This window comes from Impatiens glandulifera, chromosome 5 (genome assembly GCF_907164915.1).
Source record: "Impatiens glandulifera chromosome 5, dImpGla2.1, whole genome shotgun sequence".
Classification (NCBI taxonomy): domain Eukaryota; kingdom Viridiplantae; phylum Streptophyta; class Magnoliopsida; order Ericales; family Balsaminaceae; genus Impatiens; species Impatiens glandulifera.
In genome coordinates, this window is record NC_061866.1 from 46,973,417 (window position 1) to 46,999,073 (window position 25,657).

The following is a 25,657-nucleotide window of genomic DNA, read 5'->3' on the forward strand; positions in this document are numbered from 1 at the left end:
ATCTTATAACTCTTTTATTTATTAAATATTAAAATTATTTAATTATTTTTCAAATAGGAGAGAAAAAATGAAGGATAATTTTGTCTTTTTAATAAGAAAAAACTAATTTTTTAAAAATTTCATCAAACTAAATTTTTAAGATAAAACTTAATAAAAAAAATCAAACATAAACTAACTCAAATGATTTTTCAACAAAATTAATTAGTGATCTAAAAAATAATTTAGCATTATTATGTATCAAAATAAATAAATAAAAAATCATTAAAATATTATCGTAATTCAAAAATAATTATGTCAAAAAAAAAAAAACCTAACTATTTAATTAACTTCTAAGAATTTTGAAGTTCAATATTTCTTTTATATATATATATATATATATATATATATATATATATATATATATATATATATATATATATATATATATATATATATATATATATATATATATATATATATGATATGATAATATACTTGCATTAAAATTGGTTCTATTTGATTTATTAATAATAATAATAAATTCGTAGCATCTCTAAATTTGAGATATTTACCTTGCCACGTTTCATCGGAGATCTTATCATTGTCATTATCGGAAAAAGAAAATCTCAAAAACTCCATTGAAATTTGTAGCCATTTACCTTGCAGATCGATCGATCGAACTGTTCTTTGATTTCCAGATTTTGCTACGTTTTCTGTTTCCATATCATCTTCCTTTGTATCTAGAGAAGCTTACTTCCAGCTGAGATATATTCTCCTTTTCAAATTGATCCTGCCGGTATGTTCTTCGAATCCATGATTTGAATGAATCTTTAATTTATATTATTTAGCTTCTTCTTTTATAAGATTAGGGTTTATTCCAAGGATAAGGTAGAACAACAAAATAAGCTATCTTAAGTATTAAGTGCTGGTGTGCTTTATGATATGATTAATGCTCCGGGTACAGGGATATCAAGATGAAACCTGTTTGCCCCTTTGTTAAAGCTGCTCGTCCAGATGATGTCTCCTTGAAGAAAACCAGTGAATCCCCTAAACAGCATATTGCTCAAGATGTGAAGGCTAAACAAGAGTCTGCAGAACCTGGCATTGTTTCTCCAAAATGCCCATTTGGATATGATTCACAAACATTTAAGCTGGGCCCTTTTAGCTGCATGATATGCCAAGCACTTCTCTTTGATAGTAGTAAATGTGTCCCTTGTTCACATGCATTCTGCAAGTAAGTAGCTAGCTCAAAATCTATGGTAATATTACAATTCCTTCAATATTTCATGTTTGGTTTCTAATATCGACTTTCAGGGCATGTATATCGCGATTTAAGGATTGTCCCTTATGTGGTGCTGATATTGAGAAGATTGAGCCCAATCCAGATCTTCAAACGTTAGTTGATCGATTTATAGAGGGTCATGCAAGGATAAAGAGATCTCAATCTGATGAGGACGCCCAGAATGAGAAGAAAACAATTACATATGAAGATGTGTCACTTGAGAGAGGTGCTTTCTTGGTGCAACAAGCCATGAGGGTAAGTTTGTGATATTGAATTAGGGCTTGTTTGTTCACCAAGACATGTTGATTGTTGATTGTTGTCATGTAATTGTCTTCCATCCCAAACAAAGAAAAAAAATGTTGTCAAACTAGACACTAATTTGTTTGTTTCCAATGTTAAACTTTTCTCTTGCTTCTTCTGTAGGCATTTCGTGCTCATAACATTGAAAGTGCCAAACATAGACTGAGTTTATGCGCAGAAGACATCAGAGAGCAACTAGACAGAATGGGCAACACATCAGAGTTGTGTTCACAACTAGGCGCTGTACTGGGTATGCTTGGTGATTGCTGGTCTGTTCTGTTCCTTTTCTTCTACTGCTTGCTTATGTGATATGCATCTTCTTATTTCAATAACATAGAGATAGCCAAATTGGTGGTTGTTTGAGTGATAAATGACACAAACCACCTCATTAATGTTACTTGATGCCTGAATAAGTGGCGAAGATCTGGACACCACTCCTTTTCCAATCAAAATAAAATAGACATGAATCTGAATCTCATTTGGGATTTTATTGTAGTTAGGAATGAGCCTATTTGGAAATAGTTGATAATCAAGTGTTGTGGTATTGAATACATTTTATGCAAGTGCTTAAATTGAATTCGATAATGTGATGAATTGTTACTGTAAATGATGTTGGCATACCTATAAATTTTAGGCTGCACTCATAACACAACTTATCACTTAATCTAAATGATTATCTAAATCAAGTCTTTATGGTCACAAAGTTTTTGAGTCTTCATGGCCATTTTCATAAAACTTAATATCACTTGATTATTTAGATTCCACTATTAGTTTGTTATGTAATGAATAAATTAACATTCTAATAAAAGCATTCAAAAGACAACTTGAACCGTGAAGATGAATGATTTGATGTCTTCATAAGAGTAAAATAGTCTTGAATTACTTTCTAGTTATTGTTCCACATTTTATCAAATCAATTCTGCCCCTCATAGTCATTTTCATCAAGATTATGGTATCTGTTGTGAAACAAGCTGATATCAATCATTTTCGTTGTAGTCGAGCTCTAGGAGACTCGGTTTCAGCAGTCAGTTATTTTAAGGAGAGTGCAGACTTCCTATTCAAAGTTCAAACCGATGATATGGAGGTAAATATATTATATATACCTGGTTTCTATGTTTGTTAGTTGTTGATTATCAACCAATTTTGTAAGTGTGTTTAGTTTCTGAATTTTGATAGATCATACATACATTATCAGTATCGTTAAATAAGATTGGAGATCTTAAATATCATGAAGGCAATTTGGAAGCAGCTAGATCTTACTATTCTCAGTCATTAGATGTTCGACGTAAGAAGCTCGCTGGCTCTCCTTCCCAGGTCATCTTCATCATTAATCGCTTAACATTGAATTAAAATCGACAATTTTGCTTCGCTTGATTTAATATTTTATTTTTCATCTAACAGACTCTAGACGTGGCTGTTTCACTAGCAAAAGTCGCTGATGTGGACAGGAATCTTGGCGACGAGAGTATGGCAGTTAATGGATTTCAGGAAGCCGTTGAATTATTGGAGTCATTGACATTGAACTCAGAAGAAGTCGGTCTTGAAAATCGGGTAAAATAAAGTGTTTCTAATTCGTTGTTAATTGTTGACTATATCTATGAAGAGTGTTTTGACATTTCTTTGATAAACAGCGAATATCGGTTCTGGAGTTTCTCAAAAATCAACTCGACAGTAAAGAATGAGATCATGGAATTTATAAACTGCAGATGTCGCCAAATCATATGTATATTTATGTGGAATAAGGGGCGGTTATGTATCGAATTGATTCGAAAATTGCCATATATATAGTTAGTCTTAGATGAGTTATGGTTGCAATTGATAGTATTAATATATGGTGTTACAAGTTGAATTTTTATTATGATATAAAGTTAACACAATATTTATATCAATTTTGTTTAGTTGTAACATGATATGATGATAATGCTAGCTGTGATCTTCTATTAGTCTTTTTTTTTTTTTTTTTTTTTATATATTACTTTTTTTTTAAAACGTGCATCCGTCATGACTCATTATGTGCAAGAAAGTGGTCTGAAATAAAACATTTTTAATAAAAAAATATATTTTATGTTCATAGTACACCCCAACAAAAGGTCTTTTTTTGAAGAATGATTTTTTTTATTAAACTTGAAAATTCATATAAAATGAATAAAAACTTTGAATTAAAATAGGTTTAAATTATTGGTTCATTTTTTATTAACAAAATACTTTTTAATTGGGTATGACAATGAGATCTGTAATTTATTAATGTATTTATTTTTGAAAGTAATTATTCTAATCCTTTTTTTAATATAATAGAACTGATCTGTTATAAATGCAGAATAGAGCACAAAGTTAGGTTTATTCGAGTATTCACATCCTAATTATTTATAAAAATAAATAATAATTGCAAGTTGAAGTATTTGGTCATGGTTAATAATAATATTGTCAAATTTTCTGCTTTTTTCATAATTAATTTATTCAAATAACTATTATAAGTAAATATATATTATTAAGAATTGAGATTACAATTTTTTTATTTTCTAAATCTTCCATCCTTTTATTGGTCAAACTGGTATATTTACATTTCATTTTAAAAATCTCCTTCAGATTACAGATTGTATTGCTCCAATGGAATACAAAATCCCTATATTTTAGTAAATTTTAGTTTTTAGCCATAGCATGATAAACTATTTAAATTCAAAAGCTATTATTTTTTTGAAAAAAATAATGTATATATCAACTATCAAATAAACTCAATAATAATTCATTATTGCCACAAATTATAGAATATATTACAAATTTATGATGGTAGCTTCTATCAGTCCATGATACCCTGTCTAAGAGTGTTACACAAACAAATTTAAATTAAATTTCAATAAAATTATTTGAAAAAAATTGATTATTCCCAAATTACTATTATTCAACTAAATTATTTAAATATATATTAAGATATTCACCAAAAATCACAATTTAAATTGCAAACATATTTAAAAAAATAAATATATTATTAGAATTTGATTGAAAAAAAGAAAAGAAAAGAAAAGAAAAAGGGAAAAGGGAAAAGGCAGTTAACAGCTCAATTCTCCGTTCAAACAACGCAACGTGGGGTCCACTCTCTTTGACAACCCATCATCACAACCATTTTCAAATCTCTCTCTTCATAATATTTAAACACAGGAAGTGAGCGGGCACCTTTGTATTGCTTCAGACTAGAGAGAGAAGAAGAAGAAGAACGAGAGATTCGCCAGATCGGACGAAGTTATCTTCAGGTATTTCATCTTCGTCTTCTTTAGATTCTTCAAAATCTGTTCGTATTAGTGTTAGCATTCTGAAACAAGGTCTAATACTCAGTAATCAGCTTTTTCTCGGTAGTTTAATGTTAGATTTACTGGTTAGAGTTGGATCTGACAATGTATACTCATTGATTGTGAAATACTAGATTATCTATACATGCATTCATTGATATTCAAGTTTATCGCCTGATTGCTTTACCGATATTATGATTTACTGGTTAGAGTTGGATCTGATAATGTATACTCATTGATCGTGAAATACTAGATTATTGAACTCAATTTGTCAGATGTCCACATTGCGTAGTATATATATACATGCATTCATTGAAATTAGACAGTTAATCGATGTGTTTTGCATCTGTACATGATTCGTTGAAATTAGACAGTTAATCGATGTGTTATGCTTCATTCATTGATATTCAAGCTTCGGCATGATTCGGATGGATCTATCGCGATTCTTGTTGAATCACTTATAAGAACGATGGAATTTACCTTGTAAATAGACAGTTGATTATAATAACTGATGATTAAAGCATGATCTCTCTAATGTAATGACTCGTAGATTCTTTGACTTATTTAGTATGTAAGGAGAATTAATCGATATGTTTTGCATCTGTGTACATGATTCGTTGTAATTAGACGGTTAATCGATGTGTTTTGCATCATTCGGATGGATCTATGGCAATTCTTGTTGAATCGCTTATAAGAACAATGGAATTTACATTGTAATTAGACAGTTGATTATAATAACTGATGATTAAAGGAATGCTCTCTCTAATGTGTAATGACTCGTATCTTCTTTGACAGTTTCACCAGCGGCATATTAAGAAATGGCAGATGGTGATGATATTCAGCCTCTTGTCTGTGATAATGGAACTGGAATGGTGAAGGTAAGAAACAAACAAACTAACAGTATCAACTTAAATGCTGAAGATCGATCTCTGTTTAGATCATTTCGATCTGTTTAGATCTGGTGATTGATGATTGAAGTAATTAATTACAGGCTGGATTTGCTGGAGATGATGCTCCGAGGGCTGTATTTCCCAGCATTGTTGGTCGACCTAGACACACTGGTGTAATGGTAGGCATGGGACAAAAAGATGCATATGTTGGTGATGAGGCTCAATCGAAAAGGGGTATTTTGACTTTGAAATATCCAATTGAGCATGGTATTGTGAGCAATTGGGATGATATGGAAAAGATTTGGCATCACACTTTCTACAATGAACTTCGTGTTGCACCTGAAGAACACCCCGTTCTTCTTACTGAAGCTCCTCTCAACCCTAAGGCTAATCGTGAGAAGATGACTCAAATCATGTTCGAGACCTTCAACACACCCGCCATGTATGTAGCCATCCAGGCTGTGTTGTCCCTTTATGCCAGTGGTCGTACAACTGGTAAGAAAAAAACCCTTTAGGGGTTGATAAAGTTTTGAATGAGATCCTGATTGTAATAATATTGTGACTCTGAAATATGTTTTCTTTTACTAATTCCAGGTATTGTGCTGGATTCCGGTGATGGTGTGAGCCACACAGTTCCCATATACGAAGGTTACGCCCTTCCACACGCAATCCTTCGTCTGGATCTAGCAGGACGCGATCTAACTGACGCCTTCATGAAGATACTAACCGAGCGTGGTTACTCCTTCACCACTACAGCAGAACGGGAAATAGTAAGAGACATGAAAGAAAAGTTGGCCTACATAGCTATAGACTACGAGCAAGAACTGGAAACCTCCAAGACAAGTTCATCCGTGGAGAAGACTTACGAGCTGCCCGACGGACAGGTGATCACTATCGGGGCAGAGAGATTCCGTTGCCCTGAAGTTCTCTTCCAACCTTCCATGATAGGAATGGAAGCTGCTGGTATACATGAGACAACTTATAACTCCATAATGAAGTGTGATGTGGATATCAGGAAGGATTTATATGGAAACATTGTTCTGAGTGGTGGTTCGACTATGTTTCCTGGTATCGCCGATAGGATGAGCAAAGAGATAACCGCTTTAGCTCCGAGCAGTATGAAGATTAAGGTGGTTGCACCACCGGAAAGGAAATACAGTGTCTGGATTGGTGGTTCTATTTTGGCATCATTGAGCACATTCCAACAGGTAACATATATTTATATATAAATTGTGTTTTTTGAAATTGGTGTTGTAAATAAACGGATTTTGGTTGTTTTTGTTTCAGATGTGGATTGCAAAGGCGGAGTACGATGAATCTGGCCCGTCGATTGTCCACAGGAAGTGTTTCTAGTTGAAAGAACTTGGAAGATGAAGAAGAACAAAAAAAAAGGTTGTATTATAGTTGAATTTATTTAATTTCAAACAAAAAAAAGTCTGAATTTCCTCACATTTGAGGAAAAGAAACTGGTGTTTGCTTCTCATTTTTCTGCATATTTTCATTTGTTGTCTTTCTTTCTTCTCTAAAAATATTGATTTATTTTGTATTCTGTAACAACAGAGTTTTTGTTTTGCTATTCTTAATATGGTTTGGAGTTTGAATTTTTAAGCATATCTTCTTGAGATGCAAGAAACCTTTTGTAAAATTTCCAATATTTGCCATAAATAACAATGTCAAATTTCTGTTGACACAACTAGTTTTTCATTATTTTATTTAACTTTACTTTAGGGAGTTATCAAGATTTTTACAAAAATATTTTTTCTTTCTTAAGCAAAACTCTAATTAAGGTCTTGTTTGATTGAATTATCTAAATTTTTTAATATAATTCAACCACCATTTCATTGTCAATCAATATTCAAATTATATGTATTCTTTTATAATATTTTAAGCCAAGGAAAAAGTTTTATTTTGTTTAACTACTTGCATCAAAAGTCTGGTGAAATGATTTTAATTTTTTTTATTAACTCCAAGCTAAAGAATTATTGTATAAATGATTTTAAAACTTATTGAAATTAACAATAGTAAAAGTGTTAAATAGAGTCATTTTTTAAAAAATTTAGAAAGCAAAAACAAGTTCATTACATGTTAAAGAACCAAAACAAACTATTTGAATAAACAAAATAACATACAACCTCAAGACTCTGCACTTCCTACAAGACTTTAGTGGGAATCGAACGCAAAACTCTTGTCACTTAGCTTACAAGTGTGGGTAAAAACATTTGATGCCTTAGAACAACCAGGATAGATTAAATGACCACTCGGAAGAAGAATACAATAGTAACTAGTAAATAGATTCCCATATAGCAAGTTGTTTTAGTTCACTGCTAGCTAGCTAAGGAGAATTCAATGCTAAACATACTAATACAACAAACTTTCATAAATCTATTTTGCGGTTTTCCCCAGTTGTGCAGAGCAGAGTCATAGAAGAAACCTAACAAGGACCTTCACCAAAATCTGAACTTCCTACAAAATTATTACACCTAAACTGAGTCATGGACTTTAAATAAACCTCTTTTTCTTCTGTTGAAAACATACCTTGAAATTATGAGCTGATTTGAGTCCCAAAACAGAGTGTATGGGTTTCAAGGTTTCTCATATTCAACTGTACAAAACCAAACCAGGTACATACAGATCAAATATACTAAAAGAATATTTGAATTTCCATAGAAAAGAAGAAAGAAACAGGAGCTTACCATTACTGCAACACCAGTCTCACAGAATTTGGGAATGGAAACAAGTCTAACCAACTGACCCTCAGATCCTACATGCAAGGTAAAAAAATCAATTAAAATACCATTCTCCATAAACAAATATAATCACCAAGCATAAGAAAAAAAGAAAACCTTTTATCAATCGGGTCCCATATTTATCTTGATTACCAACAAAATAAACATGGGGGCAGCTCTCAATAAAGAATGGATCTCTATCAGTAAAAGGATAACAGCCTGCAAAAAACACAGACAATCATTTGCAGCAAAAAATAAATAAAAATTGATGACCATGATCTTTTTGAGCACTATCAATTATCAAATATTTTGATTGCCACAAAAACACTTGTAGTTGAAATTGAAAATCTCAAGGTATAAACTAACTATTATGCTAAAGACCTGCTTCAAGCCAGATACTAATTGTTTTTTTCTGCAATCAACCAACAGATACAACGCAGATATTTTGAAGTTTTTTTGTTTGTTGTAATTCTCTTTGTTGTTTGTAATTCCGGTTTGTTGTTTGTTTCTTTGTCAAAGCTAGAGTTTGTCTAGGTTTGATCTTAACTCTCGAACTATTCTCCCACTTTTGAGTTTTTTTAATGAAATGGCACTAAGTTGTTTTCCCCCAAAAAAGAAAAAAAAAAGCTCTAGCTAGATCCACAAAATTTGGTGCAGCTGGAAACATACTTATAAATAACAAAAAGTTGGATAATGATAATTTCCTCAAAAATAAAAAAGCATGATGGTTATGATGCCAAGTCAAGAAAGTGGGGAAGAAATGTCTGGTTTTATTCCATTTTAACACGAACAGGTTTGACCTGCATTTTACTTGACAAAATTGCTGGTCTGGTTTAAGAGCATTTACTAAAGAAACCCCTCAAGGAACCAAATTGAGGAGGATCAGGACACTTGCAGAATGTTAAACTCTTACCTAGGGTATTTGGTGCTGTTGGTGATAAATGGCGCCACTTCAATGTGCGTTCCATAAATTCAAGTTGATCGGTTGCCTCAGAATACTTGTCTAAATCATCAATATTCTGGCCAGATGTTCCAAGAAATCTGACAGGCAAAAAATACAAGTATATATATCATGCTATCCACAGATTAAGTATTTGTGGTGACATGTACATCTTACCTGACATCGTCAAGTTGAAAGGAATGAGGATTAGTACATGACCTAAATGTGTTATATGTTGATGACCCAGGGAAAAGGCATCTGTGAAGAGGCTGAAAGATGACAAGTCATTTGATATTTGCTATTTTTTTCGTCATAAGAGCAAAATATACATGAGAAATCTAAGCCTTAGAGAAACCTGCTGGGGCAGGGAAAAATTTGCTGGGTCATTGGGTCCGGGCATGATATCAATGGGTACTCCAGCTGCAATCTTCACATATAAAAGAGTTAGACAGCTTCCATCCCAAGTCAACGTCAAGATTAGTCAACAAAAGTACCTGAGTCAGCAAGATGTCCAACTCTTTGATTGGCTCGAATAACTTAGATTGGTCCTTTGAAGCCAAATTCTGCAAGAATGCATATGATCCAAAAACTAATGAAGCCGGACTAACTTGTCTGTTTGATAAAACTGAAAAATTAAGCACTAAATGTTGAATACTTAATTTTAATTGCCGAATTAGTCAAGTGTGAAAAATAAATGTTGAACAAACCAAATAAAATATCTTATTAAGTACTTGATTTTGTTTCTGAAAAAATATTAACTTTTAAAAAAATAGAACACAAGGGGATATCAAGCATTACATAAAAAGAGGGGGCTATGAAAGTTTATTTAACAAAATGTGATAGTAATGTCTACTTAAGACTATTCTATGCTTATAGTACTAACATAATTTGATTAATTTTCATAAATTAAAGTTGTTTCTTTTTTACGCTCTTACTATATAACCAAGTAATTCACAGCTTACTGAATTAAACAAGATTTTTATCTTAATTTGAGTTGAATCTAAATTATTTAGAGCTTGTTTGATGTTGGGTTATTTTTAAAAAAAATATTTTATCACATCGCCAATCTTTTCAACCATCAAATCATCTAATTCATCAATCAAAATAACAAAATGCCTTTCATTTTGATCAAATTTAAATATTAAATACAAATGGACATTTTAGTAATTTAACCCAAATAATCCTAACCCATTTTTTCATTAAACAAGATTTGATTTCATAACCTAGATATTTTTGTTTCATATATGATATAACCCACATTAAACAAGCTCTAACTCTAAGTGATTGTAATAGCAGTATAAAATGAAACTTAATTCAAATAAGTACTTAATTATTTATATTAAGCGATAAATTTTGTTATCAAATACTACCTTAGAAGATGCTAGACACTAGATAGAAAAATATAGGAAGAGAACATATGATAATGTATCAAGATGTCAGGGTCTCTATCAAATTCAAAGTACATGCTAGTTCCAACTTAGATCTAGCTTGTAGTAGAAGGGATCACAGGCGTAAAATTAGGGGGGGAAATAATGCGGTACAATTTCATACCTGCCCATTAAGTAGTCCACTAGGAATTTCAATAGAATTGCCAGCAATTACCACGTGAACAATTTCAGCCGCAATACTTTGTTCCTGCTCAATGGAACAAAGTCACATAAAACAAAACCGAGCACATCTAAATTAAAATGGAATCGTAAAGTACTACGAACCTTTTCATCTCCTAGGTGCCCTGTGATATGATCAACAAGAAGCTGAAACTGGAGAGGGTTGGCGGTAGTGCAACCTATGCTCAGTCCTGAAACAAAAACTACATATTTGTCTTCCCCTGCATTGGAGCAAAGAAGAATTTTGATTGAGAGTGGAAAATGGAGCATATTAAAAAAGTACAGAAGGCTATTTGATCACTCCTTTCAAAATATGTTAATGAAAAGAGAAGCACCACCAAGAAAATGGGAAAATAATGGCAGTGGATTAACTAGATGTCACAGACCTGAATTAAGTGGCCGCTCAATCTGGTCAGGTAAACCTGCTTCTAGGACTTCATCAACCCAGAAATCACCAGCACCAGTCTCCTTGCCAAGCACAGCAATCACAATTCCTACAGATCAACAAAGATAAAAAAAAAAAAATTATGGTCAAACAAGACTGCATGTTGGGATGTTATTCACACTTTCAATAAAACAATAAATGATCATTGGAATGTTTGGTTATCTAACTCTTTTTACTCACGTTGATCATGTTTGAAAAAGATCTACATTTCTTATGATTTTGAAAAATCACAATGCTAAAAGTAATGTGATCACTATTCGAAAAATAATATGATCATGAACGTGAAAAAATGTCTATACCAAATGAAGCAAATAATTACACTATAATTTGGATCATTATGTAAAAGATAAATTGTGTACCAAATGAAGCAACAAAAATCACAATATAATATGCATAATGATCTAGAAAAAATCTTATAACAAACGGAAAAAATATCACTTTTAATTTTAGGTTTGGCGATCTTTGAATGGGATTGTGATTGTGACAAATACAAATTTCCAAATAGGCTCCAAGTTCACTATTTTGTGTTTACGCAAATTATTTTACAGAGAAAAATATCAAATTTGGTCAATCTTGACAATATGCAGATAAATCTAGGAAGGCCAAAATTTGGAGTATTCTGAGCAAGATTTGAAGGTGATGGGTAGATACAGAAAGGAGTCTTTTAAACAGTAACATATATGTTTACTGACCTGTCACATATATTGAAGGCATTAATGTGTCTCCCCGTAGTTTAACCCTTCCACTCTCATCTTCCAAGATCAAATAATCATCCAGATGCACAAAGTTATGTGGTTTTACTAGTGGGATAGCAGACCTCTGCCGCACATACATTACAGAAGTTGAAACATAAAAACTCAAAAAACAAATCAACTACAAATAACAAAAACACAATTAAGTTTGTTGATTGTAGCACACCTCCTTTGAGTACTCATCGAGAATGCAAGGCTTAAGTTTCATGTGCTTGTACAACGTTCCAACAATAATGCATTCTTTGCCTTCTTCTAGTCCCAAAACTGTACAAACTGCATGAAGAGAAAGTAATACATAAATCAAGCCAACCCAACATAAAAATCTCCTTACCCAATAGAATTAACTGCAAACGGGAAAAGTGTAACAGCTTTACAAATGTTTGTGAACCTTTGGAAAGGAATAACCAATGTCAGATCCACAAGCAAGGGTTTTGATCCCCTCTGATCGATCGAAAAATAAGCCACATTAATGTACTAAAGAGAAAGAACTCCAAAGTTCCTAAAGCTCAAAATTTGGACCCTAAAACAAGTGCAAATGAAATTGGTCTACAACTTAATCAATAATTTGGAAAGGGTATTCAAATAAAACCCTTTTCGTTATAATACAATACCCACCACACAAAACAAGCATTCACAGACTAAGCAAAGGAAAGAACTTTTGATTTCCCTAAGAAAATACAGGAGTAGGGTACCGGGTGTATTAGGCTTCCAGTTAGGAGTGATAGAATAAATGAGGGTTCGCATCAGATGCAGACGAACGAAGTATATATGGCTGTACTGTTGACCCTTGTATGTCTCGTTCCTGATGTCAAAGGCATCGTCCTGCGAAGAAATGAAAACTTAACAAGAAATCTGTGCTAATCGAAGATAATATGAGAAGTGGTAAGTACCAGAAATTGGTAGACCGATTGTTTTCTGTGAAGAATGTTGCTTGCGTCCATTTCCATGGCGGGAAACGCCGACTGAGAACTGGAGATGGAATTCCAAAAATTCCAGGAGAGAAAATAAAAAGGAAATGGAAATACGAATTAGTATCTTGGACTTATGAAAACGGGAAATAAAGCAACCTTTACTCTTATATTTGTCAATTTCAGTACTTATTATTTATTTGTTTCAATTATTGCCTTCAAGTTACGAAACTGCCCGAAGTTTATCATTTTCCCGAGTCAGGTTTTTTCTGGTTTGACTAGTAGTTTATCGGGATGGGAGCGACGACGATATTTGTAATTCCACATAATTATCACCGGCTGATTTTGGCCCGAATATTAATAAACACAATTAAATATATAAATTATTAATATATTATTTATTTTTGTATTTTATAAGTTTTAATTTTATATCATATAATAATATAAATTTTATATTATTATAATATATATATAATATGAAAAAATATTTTTATAATTTTATCAAATAATTTTTTTTTAAAGAATATGTTGTAATAGTTCTCCACATAAATTCTTCGAAACTGAATGGAGGACGGATTGGTATACATAAATAAATAAATAAAACTTACAACTATAAATCAAACCATATAAGATTGTCTAGTTTTAAGGGTTTTTTTCTTATTATTTGATTAATTTGTGAAAAATAATGTATAATTTATTTTGTAGTATTTTCCTTTTCTTATCAATAGAGGTCACTTTTAAGTTTTAATTGTCTTTGAAGTTAATTTTTTTTTTAATATCAACATTTCTTCTTTTAAAAAAAATATTGTTCATAATATATATTAATATTTTATTATTCAAAATAAACAAGATTATTTAAATAACATGAAATCCAAATAAAATCTCCTTACTATTTTCCAAATTTTGAAAATTTCAAACAAGAAAATTGAATTCCCACATGGCTTTTTCTTACTAAGCCAGGTAATTTCAATTTTATTGGACAAGAGTAAATTAAAATCTACAACTAACAACAAGAGAGACAATTAAGACAAATGAAGTATATATTCTGTTTATGAAAGAAACAAAAAAAAAACAATTAGAATAGTAAGAATAATCACAAACTATGTTGACAAATTTAACTAAGGGCAGAGACAGAAAATAGTAAAATTTTCGAAATACAACAATATCTTACATCTCAGATAGACGTAAAAAAGAAAAAGACCAGGCATATCGTCGAATCAAATGGTGGGGGTAGAAATTCATCCCAAACCCCAACTGCCGTCTACAAAGGTTGAGGTTACCTAACAAAACAACACAAACCCGATCATCATCACCTATCCTTCTCTTCATTGCACCATTCCCCATTCCTTGTTTGCCCATGTGCCATATGTTGTTGCTGCTGTTCTTCCTCCCCGCCATCTGATTCAAAGTTCGCACTCAAAGTTCATACACAATTTTAGAAAGAAAACAAAATACCGTTTTTATTACCACTTTCGCTGTCGGATGAATAAGTTAGTTTTTCTATCACCTCCATTAACGACTGCTCGTGTTCCTGCAGTAATAATTTGTTGTACAATCATATCATGATATTAGCTTAAGCTTACCTAGATTTCTGTTTCTTAAGAAAAAAGAAAATAAAAAAAATATGAACCTTAAGCATTCTCTTTGCATTCTCGATCACAAACATATTAGGATGACTCAAAGTAAGAACCTTTTCAACCTGTTGAATAAGAAGCGTGTAAGCAAATTGTATGCGAGACCTCAGTTCATGGTAAGACTTGCGTACCTCCTGTATAAGGGTATCTGTGTCAAGTATTTCTATTTCATTATTTCCCCGGCCATTCACACCTGGCATCCCTTCCTCCCTACCCCTAATGGATAGTCCTGGGTCTTCACCAATCCACCTAATGTCCTCGGGTAAAATCTGACATAAGAAACAAATTACCCAAATTTCTTAATGTTCCCAGCCAGAGGCACAACAAGTTCAAATCTTATTTAAGAACAGACTTCGTATATGAAGGTTGAGTTTATAGATGATTAGATTCTAAGATCATTATAAATAATGCTTCCAACGCAAGGGAAATATGGACAACAAAGAGAATGTGAATCTGAATCCCTAAGACTCACCTCCTTGAGATTGACCCATTCCCAACTCTCGTTTGGTAAGCCTTCATCATAAACCAGACCATGCCGACCCTGAAATTTTAACAACAAAACTACACTAGTATCAGCTACTTTTAATTATATTCTTAATTCTGAAATGATTAGCAGTCTTTGACAACGCCTCAAAGCTACAAACTTGCAATAGCTCAGCACGTTAAGGTATGCCACTGTTACTAACTTCAAAATTATGCAAAGAAGGCAACCCAATGTTTAGTGGTAAAGTCCAGTCATGGGTTAAAACACATAGGATTTCGAAGCTAATCAACAAAAAAAAACTCATTGAACTTGCACAAAAGGTTCATTTTGCTTGTTCAATTATTTTCCTCTTTTAAAAGTGAGATTCTTTTCACAAATACACCATCCACACGAAAGTCACATTAATCGCGGTGAAACCTAAATGGGTACAAGTCATGTCAATAGTAGTTAATCGGAATGGAGAAAAGTGGAAGCAAAAACACCTAAAAAACAACTCCCAGAATCAATCATCCAGATCGAGGTTGTCGAATGAGAGCAAGTCCACTTGAAGGTGAATTTCCTTCGCAAGATCTGGCCTCACTCATTTTGCATCTCTTTCTCGAGCTCCAATTTGACAATCTTTGCATTCTTCTTTATGTGTTTTGTTCGTGCAAAGAATGAAGTTTCTCAAACCTAGTCATGGTATCTTCATCATCTCTGCCAAAAATCGGAAACAAGGATTCTCGCCGAAAGGAGTTACCCTTCTTTGCTCGTTGAACTTTTAAAATGACTAAAATCATATACTGCAATTATCTTTTTGTTAATGTTGTTAAATTTAAAAAAAAAATAAAAACTGACAAACATTTTAAGTCTCTCTCTTCTCACACACACAGATATACAGGGAAGGACCACAAAGCTTATAGGCTTAAACAAAGAGCAACAGCTTCACTTAACAACCGCCAATCGACCCACCCTAGGTAGCTCAAGTGGTGTCTTGAACTTAAGAAGTTGAGATCTCAAGTTCGATTCCCACTGAAAGCACATTGATTGAAGTGGGGTCATGGCAATGAGATATGCTGTGCTAGCCTTCTCCAAGGAAATAAACCTATCCTGGTCTACAAAAACCTGTCCAATGCAGTGGTGGAGAAATGTACTATTTACATTCCGGCAACAATTTTATGAACTTGGCTGAAGAGAGTGAGGATTTGGGGTCTGGTGATTGTCTTACCTTTTTCTCATTAATTTCCATGTGAAATTGAATGCTACTACATTATATAGTCCTCCGAATTTCTGTGTAAATGATCTTATAAAGCGATGAGCATTCTAGAGAAAGAGATGAGAGACAAACTCTTGAACCTTAAGTTATTCAATAACAATTCCACATATCTAAGTGGATTACATCCTATTACTTAAATAGGGAATTACATAACTACTTTTAACCGACTGTAACTCAAACTAATCAATAATATTACTCCATTAAGCATGATGGAGAAGATAACTTCCAGATTTGAGGGTCTTCGGTCAGGAGAGGGGCTTGTTTTAGGTTTGTTTGAGTTAGGGTAGACGACTAGTTGTTACAAAAATCAAAATTCAATGGAGTTAACAAAAGGATAACGGCAAAATATGATTTGAGCCATTTTTAAAAGTTCTGCAATCGAAATGAGCTTTTGTGCAAGTTCAACTAATAAGGTTCACATGGACTTATATTTGACTCAACATCTCAGCTTTGTATAGCCACATCCTCAAATACAAATGGTTATGACATGATTCATTGTGTAATGCTTAAAGTTCAGTTTATACTGAAGTAATTAAACATACCTCCGCAGGTCTGTAGGCTCTTATGACAGCTTCATAGAAGTTGTTATCTGTAGGCCACCTCGTCATCAACCTTTTCCCAATGAATGGATCACGAGCTCCTGCTTCTGTGGCCTCGCTTCTCCCAACTGCACCTGAATATCCACGGTTTGGGAACTGCACATTCCCTGCAGATCCATTAGGAGGCTGGTGCATAGACTGCATTAATAAGTTAACCAACTATATATGATTAACCCAGTTTCCCCAAAAATAAATTCAAAAAAATATGATGTGTCTTTATTTTGGTTTGCATGGTTTTAACCAACATACATACAGGTCTACTAGGCCTTCGACCCCCATTTCCTAGTATAGGACCATGCTTTGAAACTGTAGGTGATATTTGCTGCATCGAAATGACAGACTGATTATGTAATCCTCGAGATGTCCTCCCAAAAGTCTTTTGTTTCTTGCGTGATGCTGAAACTGTTGGGCTTGATAATAACTCCGGAACAGCACGAGGCATGGATCCATTCTGCTGCTCGTCAGCTTTTCTCCACTCCCTGGAAATTACTAGAAGCGTTGATGGAACTCTAGCAAATCTAGATACTATGTGTATATAATTGATTATTGTAACTTCCACTAAAACCTTATTCTATGGAGGATTTCGTCAGCATTAACTCTGCCTAGCAGCTCCCTGTGTTCATCATCAGAAACTCTGAGCTCTTTCCTCAGTTCAGTTATCAAGCCTTCCTTGTCCTGTCAAATTCGCAAAAAACAAATTTAAAAATAAGAAAGAAACAACACTTTAGAGCAGTTTTCATGGTTGAAACTAGAAAATTCTTTTGATTCAGTCAACTAAGATAGACATACAAAGGAAGAAAATGTACCCATGATATGGCATCAGCCTGTGCCTTGAAAGCCCGAAGAACAGCACTGTAAGCTTCTTGCTCAAGTTGATGAATTTGATATTCCATATCAGTATAACCGGAAGAAAACATGAAAGAGATGAATTTGATATCCCCCCTGAGTTTCTTTCTTGAAATTACTATTAAATACCTGAAGGGCATATCCAAATTACAAGATCACAAATTTGATAACAAAAGGCACCAAGAAGAACTATTCCATAAGAATACCAAATAAGGGTAAAAACCAAAACCCTAATTTTCATAAAACCCGGTAAAGTAGACATGAAACGCATCAGAAATTGATTCACGTAAGAACCCTAAGTGTAGAACCTTAATAACTCGAACATCCAGCAAGAATGTAGTAAAAGAATTGCTCACCTGTACGGCTCTAGTGTCGTCGATAGTCGTCGGCAAGCTGTACAGGATCGAAAGCAGGCAGCAGGTAGAGAATAAAGAAAATTGAGGGCGTGAATTGAAAAGAATGAAAGTGGGCAAGATATAAAGAGAATCTTTCTAGCTTTCCCTTCCCTCTAGCGGCAAAAGAAGTTGGGGCGATTGCGATTATTTATATATTATCAGTTGGACAACCTCATTCTTCAAAGACGCGACCTTGTTGGATGGATGAATGAATCGCAAGACAACGCCGTTAACAAAGCAAAATTGTCTTAAGAAACCAAAACAACCTAATATTAATATTTAATTCTATTTTAGACAATCAAATACATTATTATTACAAAATAGTGTTTTTAATATATATATATTAAAATATTTAAATAATATATTTTATTTTAAATAACTATTAGAATAAAATTATATATAAAATTTTAGTGTGAAAGTTTTATTGAGATTAATTATTATATATATATATATATAATATAATATTTTTATTTAAAATATATATAATTATTGTTGTTATTTATTATAATAAATAATATAAATAAATTTATTATATTTCAATTTTTTTAAATGATAAATTTATATTAAAAATAATAAAAATGTTTAAACATAACTATAAAAAAAAAAAAAAAAAAAAAAAAACAGTATACAATGAATAGTTATTAAGCCATTCTATTTTCGAGAAAAATGATTAAGTATTCGATAGACTCCTCAGATTGTTTGGAACGAATCTTAAAAACCGTCGTAATAATATAATTATGAATAATACGCATAGGACGATTACAATAATTGAAGGTTTGCCGATTTCTCTCCAATTAGATAGTTCACCATAAAATAATTAAAATAGTAACTCAAATATGTATGTATATTATACGGTCCAAACTTCTCAACAGTTACCTAAAACTCAGGTATCACCTAGTGAATGTAAATAATACTCAATGGATAGACACTCGTTGATAATTCAAAAATAAGTGAATTGTCGATTCAATTTTCTGGTGACACATACAACAAAGACTTATCATAATACAATTTTTTTCATGCATATATCTTCTGTAACAAGCAACATAAACATAAACCATTGTCTTATTTAACATGAAAATTAACAATGTTTGGTCAACGTTTAATGTCTTATTTAGACGGGTCACTAGTTTGTGTCCTATCTATATTAAAATTATTATTTATTAAAAAGAAATCATTGTTTCAAAATATTTAATTCTAAATTATCTTAACTCTCTTGTCTCATATTCCCAATCTTTATTAACAAAAAAAAAAAATCAAACCCAATTTTAAAAATCTCACCTTACTCAATGTCATTCATATTTTTTTTTATTTTTTTTTGAGGGTTAGAGCCACAAATTATATTTACTAGTTAGAAATTTAGTTTTATTTATATCAAAATTATTTCATTCATTCTTATTTGGGTAGAGTTAAGTAAACTCAAACTGTGATTTTTTTTAAATTGACTTATCCATTTTATTTTATAGTTTGCGATTAATTTTTTAACCTAAATTACTCCACCATAAATGGATTCATTTGAATTAGGTTTTACCTTTAAAACTTGGAATGCTTTTTACCCTGTAATGGATTTGAAACCTTATAATAAAAAGTGGAATTCTCTCAAAAGTCAAAGATGCCAAACCGGGCATTCACATTTCTCACCTCTCTTCAAATTTCAAATTATCAACTATTCTGAAAGTGCAATTCCCTGGTCACTTTTTCCTCTCTTTTAGTACAAATTAAAGACAATACAACCCATGACTGTTTGAATTGGGAATATTTATGGTCACTTTTTATGAAACCCATGTTTCCAAAAAAAAATAAAATTAAAAACAAGAACTACACACCAACAAATGATCAAGTTATCAAAAGACAAATAAAATATGGTGAAGAGACAATTCCTACCCACCAATAATATATATAAGTTGGAATTACATGTCAAAAAGTGAGGAAGAATTGCACAAAATATCAAAATAATAACCCATGATCAAGTACAATCTTCAACAACACAAACCCCACCTCATGTCTAAAAGACTTAGAAACTTGAGATTTAAAAGTGAATCAAGAACGTACCCATAATTAAATCTTTAATTCTTTAACCCCACGCAAACAAAAAAAAAAAGATAAGTGATCATTAATTAACTCACACACTTCTTTCCATCATTTCTTGAAATCTTCGATAAGAATCCTGTTTTTCAAGCCTAAACTTCTCATGACAACTCTCTATAAACGCATCAGCAAGCCTATTGATATCATCTTGATGGTTATGTTGATCGTGGTTCGCAGACTTCTGATACCCTTTTCTTTCGAGCCAGTGGAGGTATCCCGATAGCTCTGGCGAGTCCTCGTCGTCGTCGCTACATTCCATGGTGACGTAGGAATGCCATGTGGCATCGTAGTAGAGATGGCGGTTGTGGTGGTCTAGGGTTGGTGATGGAATAGGCAACACGTGAGAGGAATTAGTACACCAATTGTAGTGCAATCTAAATGAACCTAAGAAGAGCTTTGTCTTCTTCTTCTTCTTGCCCTTCTTCAACAAGAGAGGCTCAATGAAGTGGGTCATAAGGTGCATTTCCTTAAGGGTTTGGACCGAAATAGACTTGGCTTTCGAAAGTGCCCTTGAAACGCGACAAAAGTGGCGTAAGATGAGGGAATGAATTAGGGTTTTGAACTTCATGATCATATGTATATATGGATTAGGGTTCAAGAAAAGGAGAAGAAGATGTTATAGATGGAGCTAGCTAGAAATTAAACCATGGGAAGAAGTGGGAGTGGAGTGAGAGCTTTATTAACAATATATTATGTTGTGGGGGTACTTGGGTGTAGGGTTTTATAATAAGTAAGTACTATTTCAATATTGATCTCTCTAGGCATGGAAGATTTACCAAAATGCCACTGGCTGGATGCTTCTGTACACTAATAATTTGAATGAATATATTAAAAGTGGCAGATAGATGCTTGCTTTGTCCTTTGCAGAAGGCAGTCATGGAGGCTTTTCTAGATTTTATTTATTTATTTATTAATTTATTATAATTAATAAATTACAATATTATATATAATATAAGGATAAGGACATGTTTCATTCTACATGGCTAGCTCTTTCGTTTAGTTGTTGTTGTTGGGTGATCGATCTGATCTGATCTGATCTATCTACACTTTTCACTCACAATACTCATCTCTTGTCTTCATTCTTCGTCAATTTACATTATAATATCATTATCTTAATTAAGATATTATAATTTAGATGCATTTCTTCTTATTAACTCTAAAATAGAAATACTCCATTTTGTGTGTTTATATATATAACATTCTCTTTAATATAGAAAAGAAAGTAGAAATTAGATTTAGGAATTTGAACCTTAATTAATATAAAGAATTAGAGCTTAAGAGACTTGAATTAATGTAAATTCAAAAGAATTATGCACTCAAGAAAAATTGAGCCAAAAAAAATGTAATTTATCTTACCTCAACAATTAGATATATAAAGATATTACTACTTTTCAAAAATTAAAATATATAAAAATTTGATGACTAGTATTTTGTTTAAATGGGGTTAAACAAAATTCAACCAACCAAGCTCTTTAGTTGAGTGCGCAATAATTGAGAGGTCTCAAGGTAAGACGGGACCAAGTCAAGATGTTTAGCTGATTTTTTTGGATGATTAGCCACAATGAGACTGGGACACAGCCAAAACTCCGGAGGGCGTGCTTTTCTTAGTTAATGCGACCTGCACTCTAATCCCGACTGCTGCTAGATCTCCCCATTTCTTTGAAATTTCTGGCGACTGATTTACCTCTAACCAACTTAGCGATTTTCGAAAAAAAAAACTAATGAAAAATAGTTATGATTATAAATAAAATTATCTAGGTTAGTTTATTTTTTATTTTATTTTGTTGAAAACTATCCTGAATTATGAAGTCATCTTTAGCCTAAGGTGTTTTAAGTTAAAATCAAATCGTAATTTTTTATCTCTATCTAACTAAGTTTATGATAATTGCTGTTATTGACTTAAAAAAACAGTTTTATTATATATTATTTTTATAAAGTTAGGAAACCAAAACAGTTATAAGTTATAACTATGTTTTAATTTAAAATGTGTGTAGATAAAAACTTTTAAAAAGAAATGATAGTTTGATAAATAAATAAAATAAAGACTGAAATCGCCATGAAATCAATGTCACGGGGTGTCTTAGTGATAAGGTAAATTTTCCTCCATGATTCTCGCTACCTTCATTTAATTTGTCCTAATTTAATTCCAACCGCCCTTTCCTAGCAATTTCCACCTCACACAAGACAACTTTTATTTTTTCTACGGTTTCACCACCACAAATTTAAAAAATAAAATTGTTTATACCTATTAATCTTTATTAATATTAAAGTAAGTTTCAAGCTTATACTTGTTACTTAATAGACAAGCGTGAAAAGAGGAGAGAATAAAATATTAATACATACAAAATAGCACAAAGTAATTAATAATACATATTAGAATCATTTAGGAAACATCATTCAACCCCATTATTATATTCCCTCCAAATATTTAGCCTAACTCTTCAAGAATATTTTTCCCTTCCAAAAAAATAGAAGAAAAAGCTCAAACTCATTTACATTGAGAACGGTTTAAGTTGAAACAATGGGTTGTGCTATCTTCGTAAAAATAAATACATTAACAAGAATGTTAAAAATAATGAAAATAAATAAATTTTGAACCAAAGAGAAAATTTAAAAACTCAATGGTGGGGATGATTTGCTTATTTAATAGTAAATAGGTTTTTTTTTCATGTACAACTACACATATGAGTAATAACAAGAAAGTGAGTTGAAGAACTAAGATTAAGACAACACATCAACTAATTCGAACAAGAAAGTGAGTTGAAGAACTAAGATTTAGACGGCACATAAACGAACCCGGGACATCAGAGAGGCTCTAACAAAGTACTCCTACAACGATATACATGTCCTCTGGATACGACTCAAGAATCAACCATTATCTATCTTCTGTTTACCTTTGTCGATTAAGACAACACATCATCGAACTCGGGACATCAGGGAGGGTAGGGATACCCACATCTTTTTGTCCGTTAAGTTAAAAGAGGGGATATTGATTAAAATAATAGAACGAAATATAACTTAATTAGACATATTTATAAATGTATCAGACTTCAAACTCAAACCCAACTTCTGAAAGTATTTCAGGACTCGATTTGTGACTCAACAAATCTCCTTGTACTGGCTGGCACAACTCATTAACCCTCATTCCCAACTTATAGGGGTCGGTTAACAACGGTTCGGTTAAGTCTGATTTTACCTTTTATTTTACAAACCGGTTAACCGATTTTGGTTCTACTGGTTGGTTCCGGTCGGTTAACCGTGAACCGATAATTCAATATTTTAAATTAAGTATAAAATAATTTTTTTTTTCAAAATCCTTGTTTGTACCATATTTTTATGTTATTCTCAATTTTTTATCTATGTTATAATATAATATATTATAATAATATTTCATAGATATATTTAAAAATATGTTATAATATTATATTAGGGTAACAATATAATATATTTCAAAAATCTCCATTTTTAAACGAATAGGCATATAAATTAGATTTTTTAAAAATAATTCTATATAAATTATAATTTAAAATTTAAAAATAACTAATATATATTATTAAATATTATTTATAATATATCTAATATTTACAAAAATAACTAATATAAATATATATGATTAAATTATTACCAGTTAAACCGCTAGAAAAATATTTCAACCGAAAACGAAACTGTTTAATCGATAAAAAATCGGTTGGTTAACCATGACCGTTATAATCGGTTAACCAATAAACTGATAAAATGAAACCGGTTTGATTGGTTATGGTTTTCCAATTTTTTTGCACAACCCTAATTCTCCTATTATTTCTCTAAAAAAATATAATATAATATATATATTTATATATTTTGTTAGTTAATTTATTAATTTTTGCTTGTTATTACTCTAATATATATATATATAAGCTAAAAAAATATATAAATAAACAAGCTAAGGTGTCACAACATTCTCATCATATTAACGAAAAAAATATATAAATAAATAAGCTAATGACAAAAAAAAAATATTTTAAATTATTTGTTAATCAGTCATAATGATATTTGAAGACATTCTCTGCCTATCTTTAACTCATTTATCATTGACAAAGTAAATTAAAATATTCACTCATTATACTAAAATATAATTTATACTAAAAATAATATTTGGTTCAAAACATATTCATACTCTCTACATAACAAATTACTTAAATAATTATTTATTTTTCTATTATTTCTTTAAAAAAAAGTATAATATATATATATATATATATATATATATATATATATATATTTGTTAGTTGATTTATTAATTTTCGCTTGTTATTACTCTAAAATATATATAAATAGATAAGCTATCGACAAAAATATATAAATAAAATATATAAAAAAAATATAAATAAACAAGCTAACAACAAAAATATATAAATAAATAAGAAAACCACTAAAAAAATAAACAATTTGAATTATGTGTTAGTAGGTCATAATCACATTTTACAACATTCTCTACATACTAACTAAAAAATATATAAATAAAAAAAATTATATTTAGAATTATTTGTTAGTAATAATTTTTACGACATTCTTTGCCCTATTTTTAACTCCTCTATCATTCACAGACATTCTCTGTCTATCTTTAACTCCTCTATAGCCAATTTTTTTTTAATAATTTTTTAGTAAATAATAATCACATTCCACTATATTCTCTACTTATCTTTAACTCCTCTATCATGAACAATGTGAATTAAAGTATTCACTTATTACACTAAAATATAATTTATACTAAAAATAATATTTGATTCATACTCTCATCTCAACAAATTACTTAAATAATTATTTATTTAATTTATAAATTCTCTTATTATTTCTCTAAAAAAAAATATAATAATATATATATTTAAATAATTTGTAAGTAACGACAAAAGAAATAAACATTTTAAATTATGTGTTAGTAAGTCATAATCACCTTTCACAATATTCTCTGCATACTAACTGACAAAATATATAAATAAATAAATTAACGAACAAAATAAATAAATATTTTGAATTATTTGTTACAAAATATTTTGAATTATTTGTTACATTCTCTACCTATATATAATATTTTGAATTATTTGTTATTTGTTAGTCAGTCATAATCACAAAACATTCTCTGTTTATACCTCTATCATTAACATTGTGAATTAAAATATTCACTCATTACACTAAAATATAATTTATATTAAAAATAATATTTATTCAAAACATAGTCATTCTCTCTATTAAAAAATTACATAAAA

At 31.2% G+C, this 25,657-nt stretch overlaps 5 protein-coding genes across 7 annotated transcripts; 2 read left to right on the top strand and 3 right to left on the bottom strand.

The window, feature by feature from the left end:
• The first annotated feature begins 557 nt into the window (after positions 1–557).
• On the top strand, positions 558–3,501 carry LOC124939999 (protein NCA1-like). The gene is made up of 8 exons (XM_047480473.1): positions 558–775; positions 944–1,213; positions 1,294–1,516; positions 1,685–1,830; positions 2,558–2,645; positions 2,738–2,875; positions 2,963–3,112; positions 3,193–3,501. The coding sequence occupies exons 2-8, from the start codon at positions 954–956 to the stop codon at positions 3,241–3,243; spliced, it is 1,056 nt and encodes a 351-aa protein (XP_047336429.1). The 5' UTR covers positions 558–775; positions 944–953; the 3' UTR covers positions 3,244–3,501.
• Positions 3,502–4,702: 1,201 nt separating this feature from the next.
• LOC124937905 (actin-97) lies at positions 4,703–7,379 on the top strand. 2 transcript variants are annotated; one of them, XM_047478238.1, is made up of 5 exons: positions 4,703–4,809; positions 5,629–5,723; positions 5,837–6,230; positions 6,330–6,943; positions 7,023–7,379. In XM_047478238.1, exons 2-5 carry the CDS (start codon positions 5,664–5,666, stop codon positions 7,086–7,088), a joined length of 1,134 nt encoding a protein of 377 aa, XP_047334194.1. In that variant the 5' UTR covers positions 4,703–4,809; positions 5,629–5,663; the 3' UTR covers positions 7,089–7,379. The 2 variants fall into 2 exon arrangements, with proteins under 2 accessions (XP_047334194.1, XP_047334193.1); XM_047478237.1 differs by having other exon boundaries at positions 4,733–4,809; positions 5,641–5,723.
• A 579-nt stretch (positions 7,380–7,958) lies between these two features.
• LOC124938422 (DNA polymerase delta small subunit) lies at positions 7,959–13,195 on the bottom strand. Of its 2 annotated transcripts, none has more exons than XM_047478855.1 (15): positions 13,096–13,195; positions 12,898–13,027; positions 12,372–12,478; positions 12,146–12,272; positions 11,395–11,502; positions 11,114–11,229; positions 10,953–11,036; positions 9,896–9,964; positions 9,757–9,828; positions 9,579–9,670; positions 9,375–9,502; positions 8,579–8,680; positions 8,429–8,496; positions 8,271–8,337; positions 7,959–8,198 (listed from the first exon to the last, which is right to left on the bottom strand). In XM_047478855.1, exons 1-14 carry the CDS (start codon positions 13,150–13,152, stop codon positions 8,278–8,280), a joined length of 1,320 nt encoding a protein of 439 aa, XP_047334811.1. In that variant the 5' UTR covers positions 13,153–13,195; the 3' UTR covers positions 7,959–8,198; positions 8,271–8,277. The 2 variants fall into 2 exon arrangements, with proteins under 2 accessions (XP_047334811.1, XP_047334812.1); XM_047478856.1 differs by having other exon boundaries at positions 7,959–8,189; positions 13,096–13,188.
• Positions 13,196–14,135: 940 nt separating this feature from the next.
• Positions 14,136–18,512, bottom strand: LOC124940747 (protein EMSY-LIKE 3-like). The gene is made up of 10 exons (XM_047481282.1): positions 18,288–18,512; positions 17,892–18,060; positions 17,651–17,760; positions 17,339–17,564; positions 17,029–17,223; positions 15,220–15,288; positions 14,879–15,016; positions 14,744–14,812; positions 14,581–14,644; positions 14,136–14,511 (listed from the first exon to the last, which is right to left on the bottom strand). The coding sequence occupies exons 2-10, from the start codon at positions 18,000–18,002 to the stop codon at positions 14,423–14,425; spliced, it is 1,071 nt and encodes a 356-aa protein (XP_047337238.1). The 5' UTR covers positions 18,003–18,060; positions 18,288–18,512; the 3' UTR covers positions 14,136–14,422.
• A 1,933-nt stretch (positions 18,513–20,445) lies between these two features.
• On the bottom strand, positions 20,446–20,979 carry LOC124939530. The gene has a single exon (XM_047479997.1). It carries the CDS (start codon positions 20,977–20,979, stop codon positions 20,446–20,448), a length of 534 nt encoding a protein of 177 aa, XP_047335953.1.
• Between the last annotated feature and the right edge of the window lie 4,678 nt (positions 20,980–25,657).

Bases quoted from the DNA above. Each gene is read 5' to 3' on its own strand.
- LOC124937905 (XM_047478238.1), top strand. From the start codon at position 5,664: ATGGCAGATGGTGATGATATTCAGCCTCTTGTCTGTGATAATGGAACT. The intron at 6,231-6,329 runs GTAAGAAAAAAA...TACTAATTCCAG, and splicing joins TGCCAGTGGTCGTACAACTG to GTATTGTGCTGGATTCCGGT. The intron at 6,944-7,022 runs GTAACATATATT...TTTTTGTTTCAG, and splicing joins CATTGAGCACATTCCAACAG to ATGTGGATTGCAAAGGCGGA.
- LOC124939530 (XM_047479997.1), bottom strand. From the start codon at position 20,979: ATGAAGTTCAAAACCCTAATTCATTCCCTCATCTTACGCCACTTTTGT.
- LOC124939999 (XM_047480473.1), top strand. From the start codon at position 954: ATGAAACCTGTTTGCCCCTTTGTTAAAGCTGCTCGTCCAGATGATGTC. The intron at 1,214-1,293 runs GTAAGTAGCTAG...ATCGACTTTCAG, and splicing joins TGTTCACATGCATTCTGCAA to GGCATGTATATCGCGATTTA. The intron at 2,646-2,737 runs GTAAATATATTA...GAATTTTGATAG, and splicing joins TTCAAACCGATGATATGGAG to ATCATACATACATTATCAGT.
- LOC124938422 (XM_047478855.1), bottom strand. From the start codon at position 13,152: ATGGAAATGGACGCAAGCAACATTCTTCACAGAAAACAATCGGTCTAC. The intron at 9,965-10,952 runs GTATGAAATTGT...GCATTCTTGCAG, and splicing joins GTGGACTACTTAATGGGCAG to AATTTGGCTTCAAAGGACCA. The intron at 8,497-8,578 runs GTTTTCTTTTTT...CCTTGCATGTAG, and splicing joins TGGGACCCGATTGATAAAAG to GATCTGAGGGTCAGTTGGTT.
- LOC124940747 (XM_047481282.1), bottom strand. From the start codon at position 18,002: ATGTTTTCTTCCGGTTATACTGATATGGAATATCAAATTCATCAACTT. The intron at 17,761-17,891 runs GTACATTTTCTT...CGAATTTGACAG, and splicing joins AGGCTGATGCCATATCATGG to GACAAGGAAGGCTTGATAAC. The intron at 14,645-14,743 runs GTTCATATTTTT...TTATTACTGCAG, and splicing joins ATGCAAAGAGAATGCTTAAG to GAACACGAGCAGTCGTTAAT.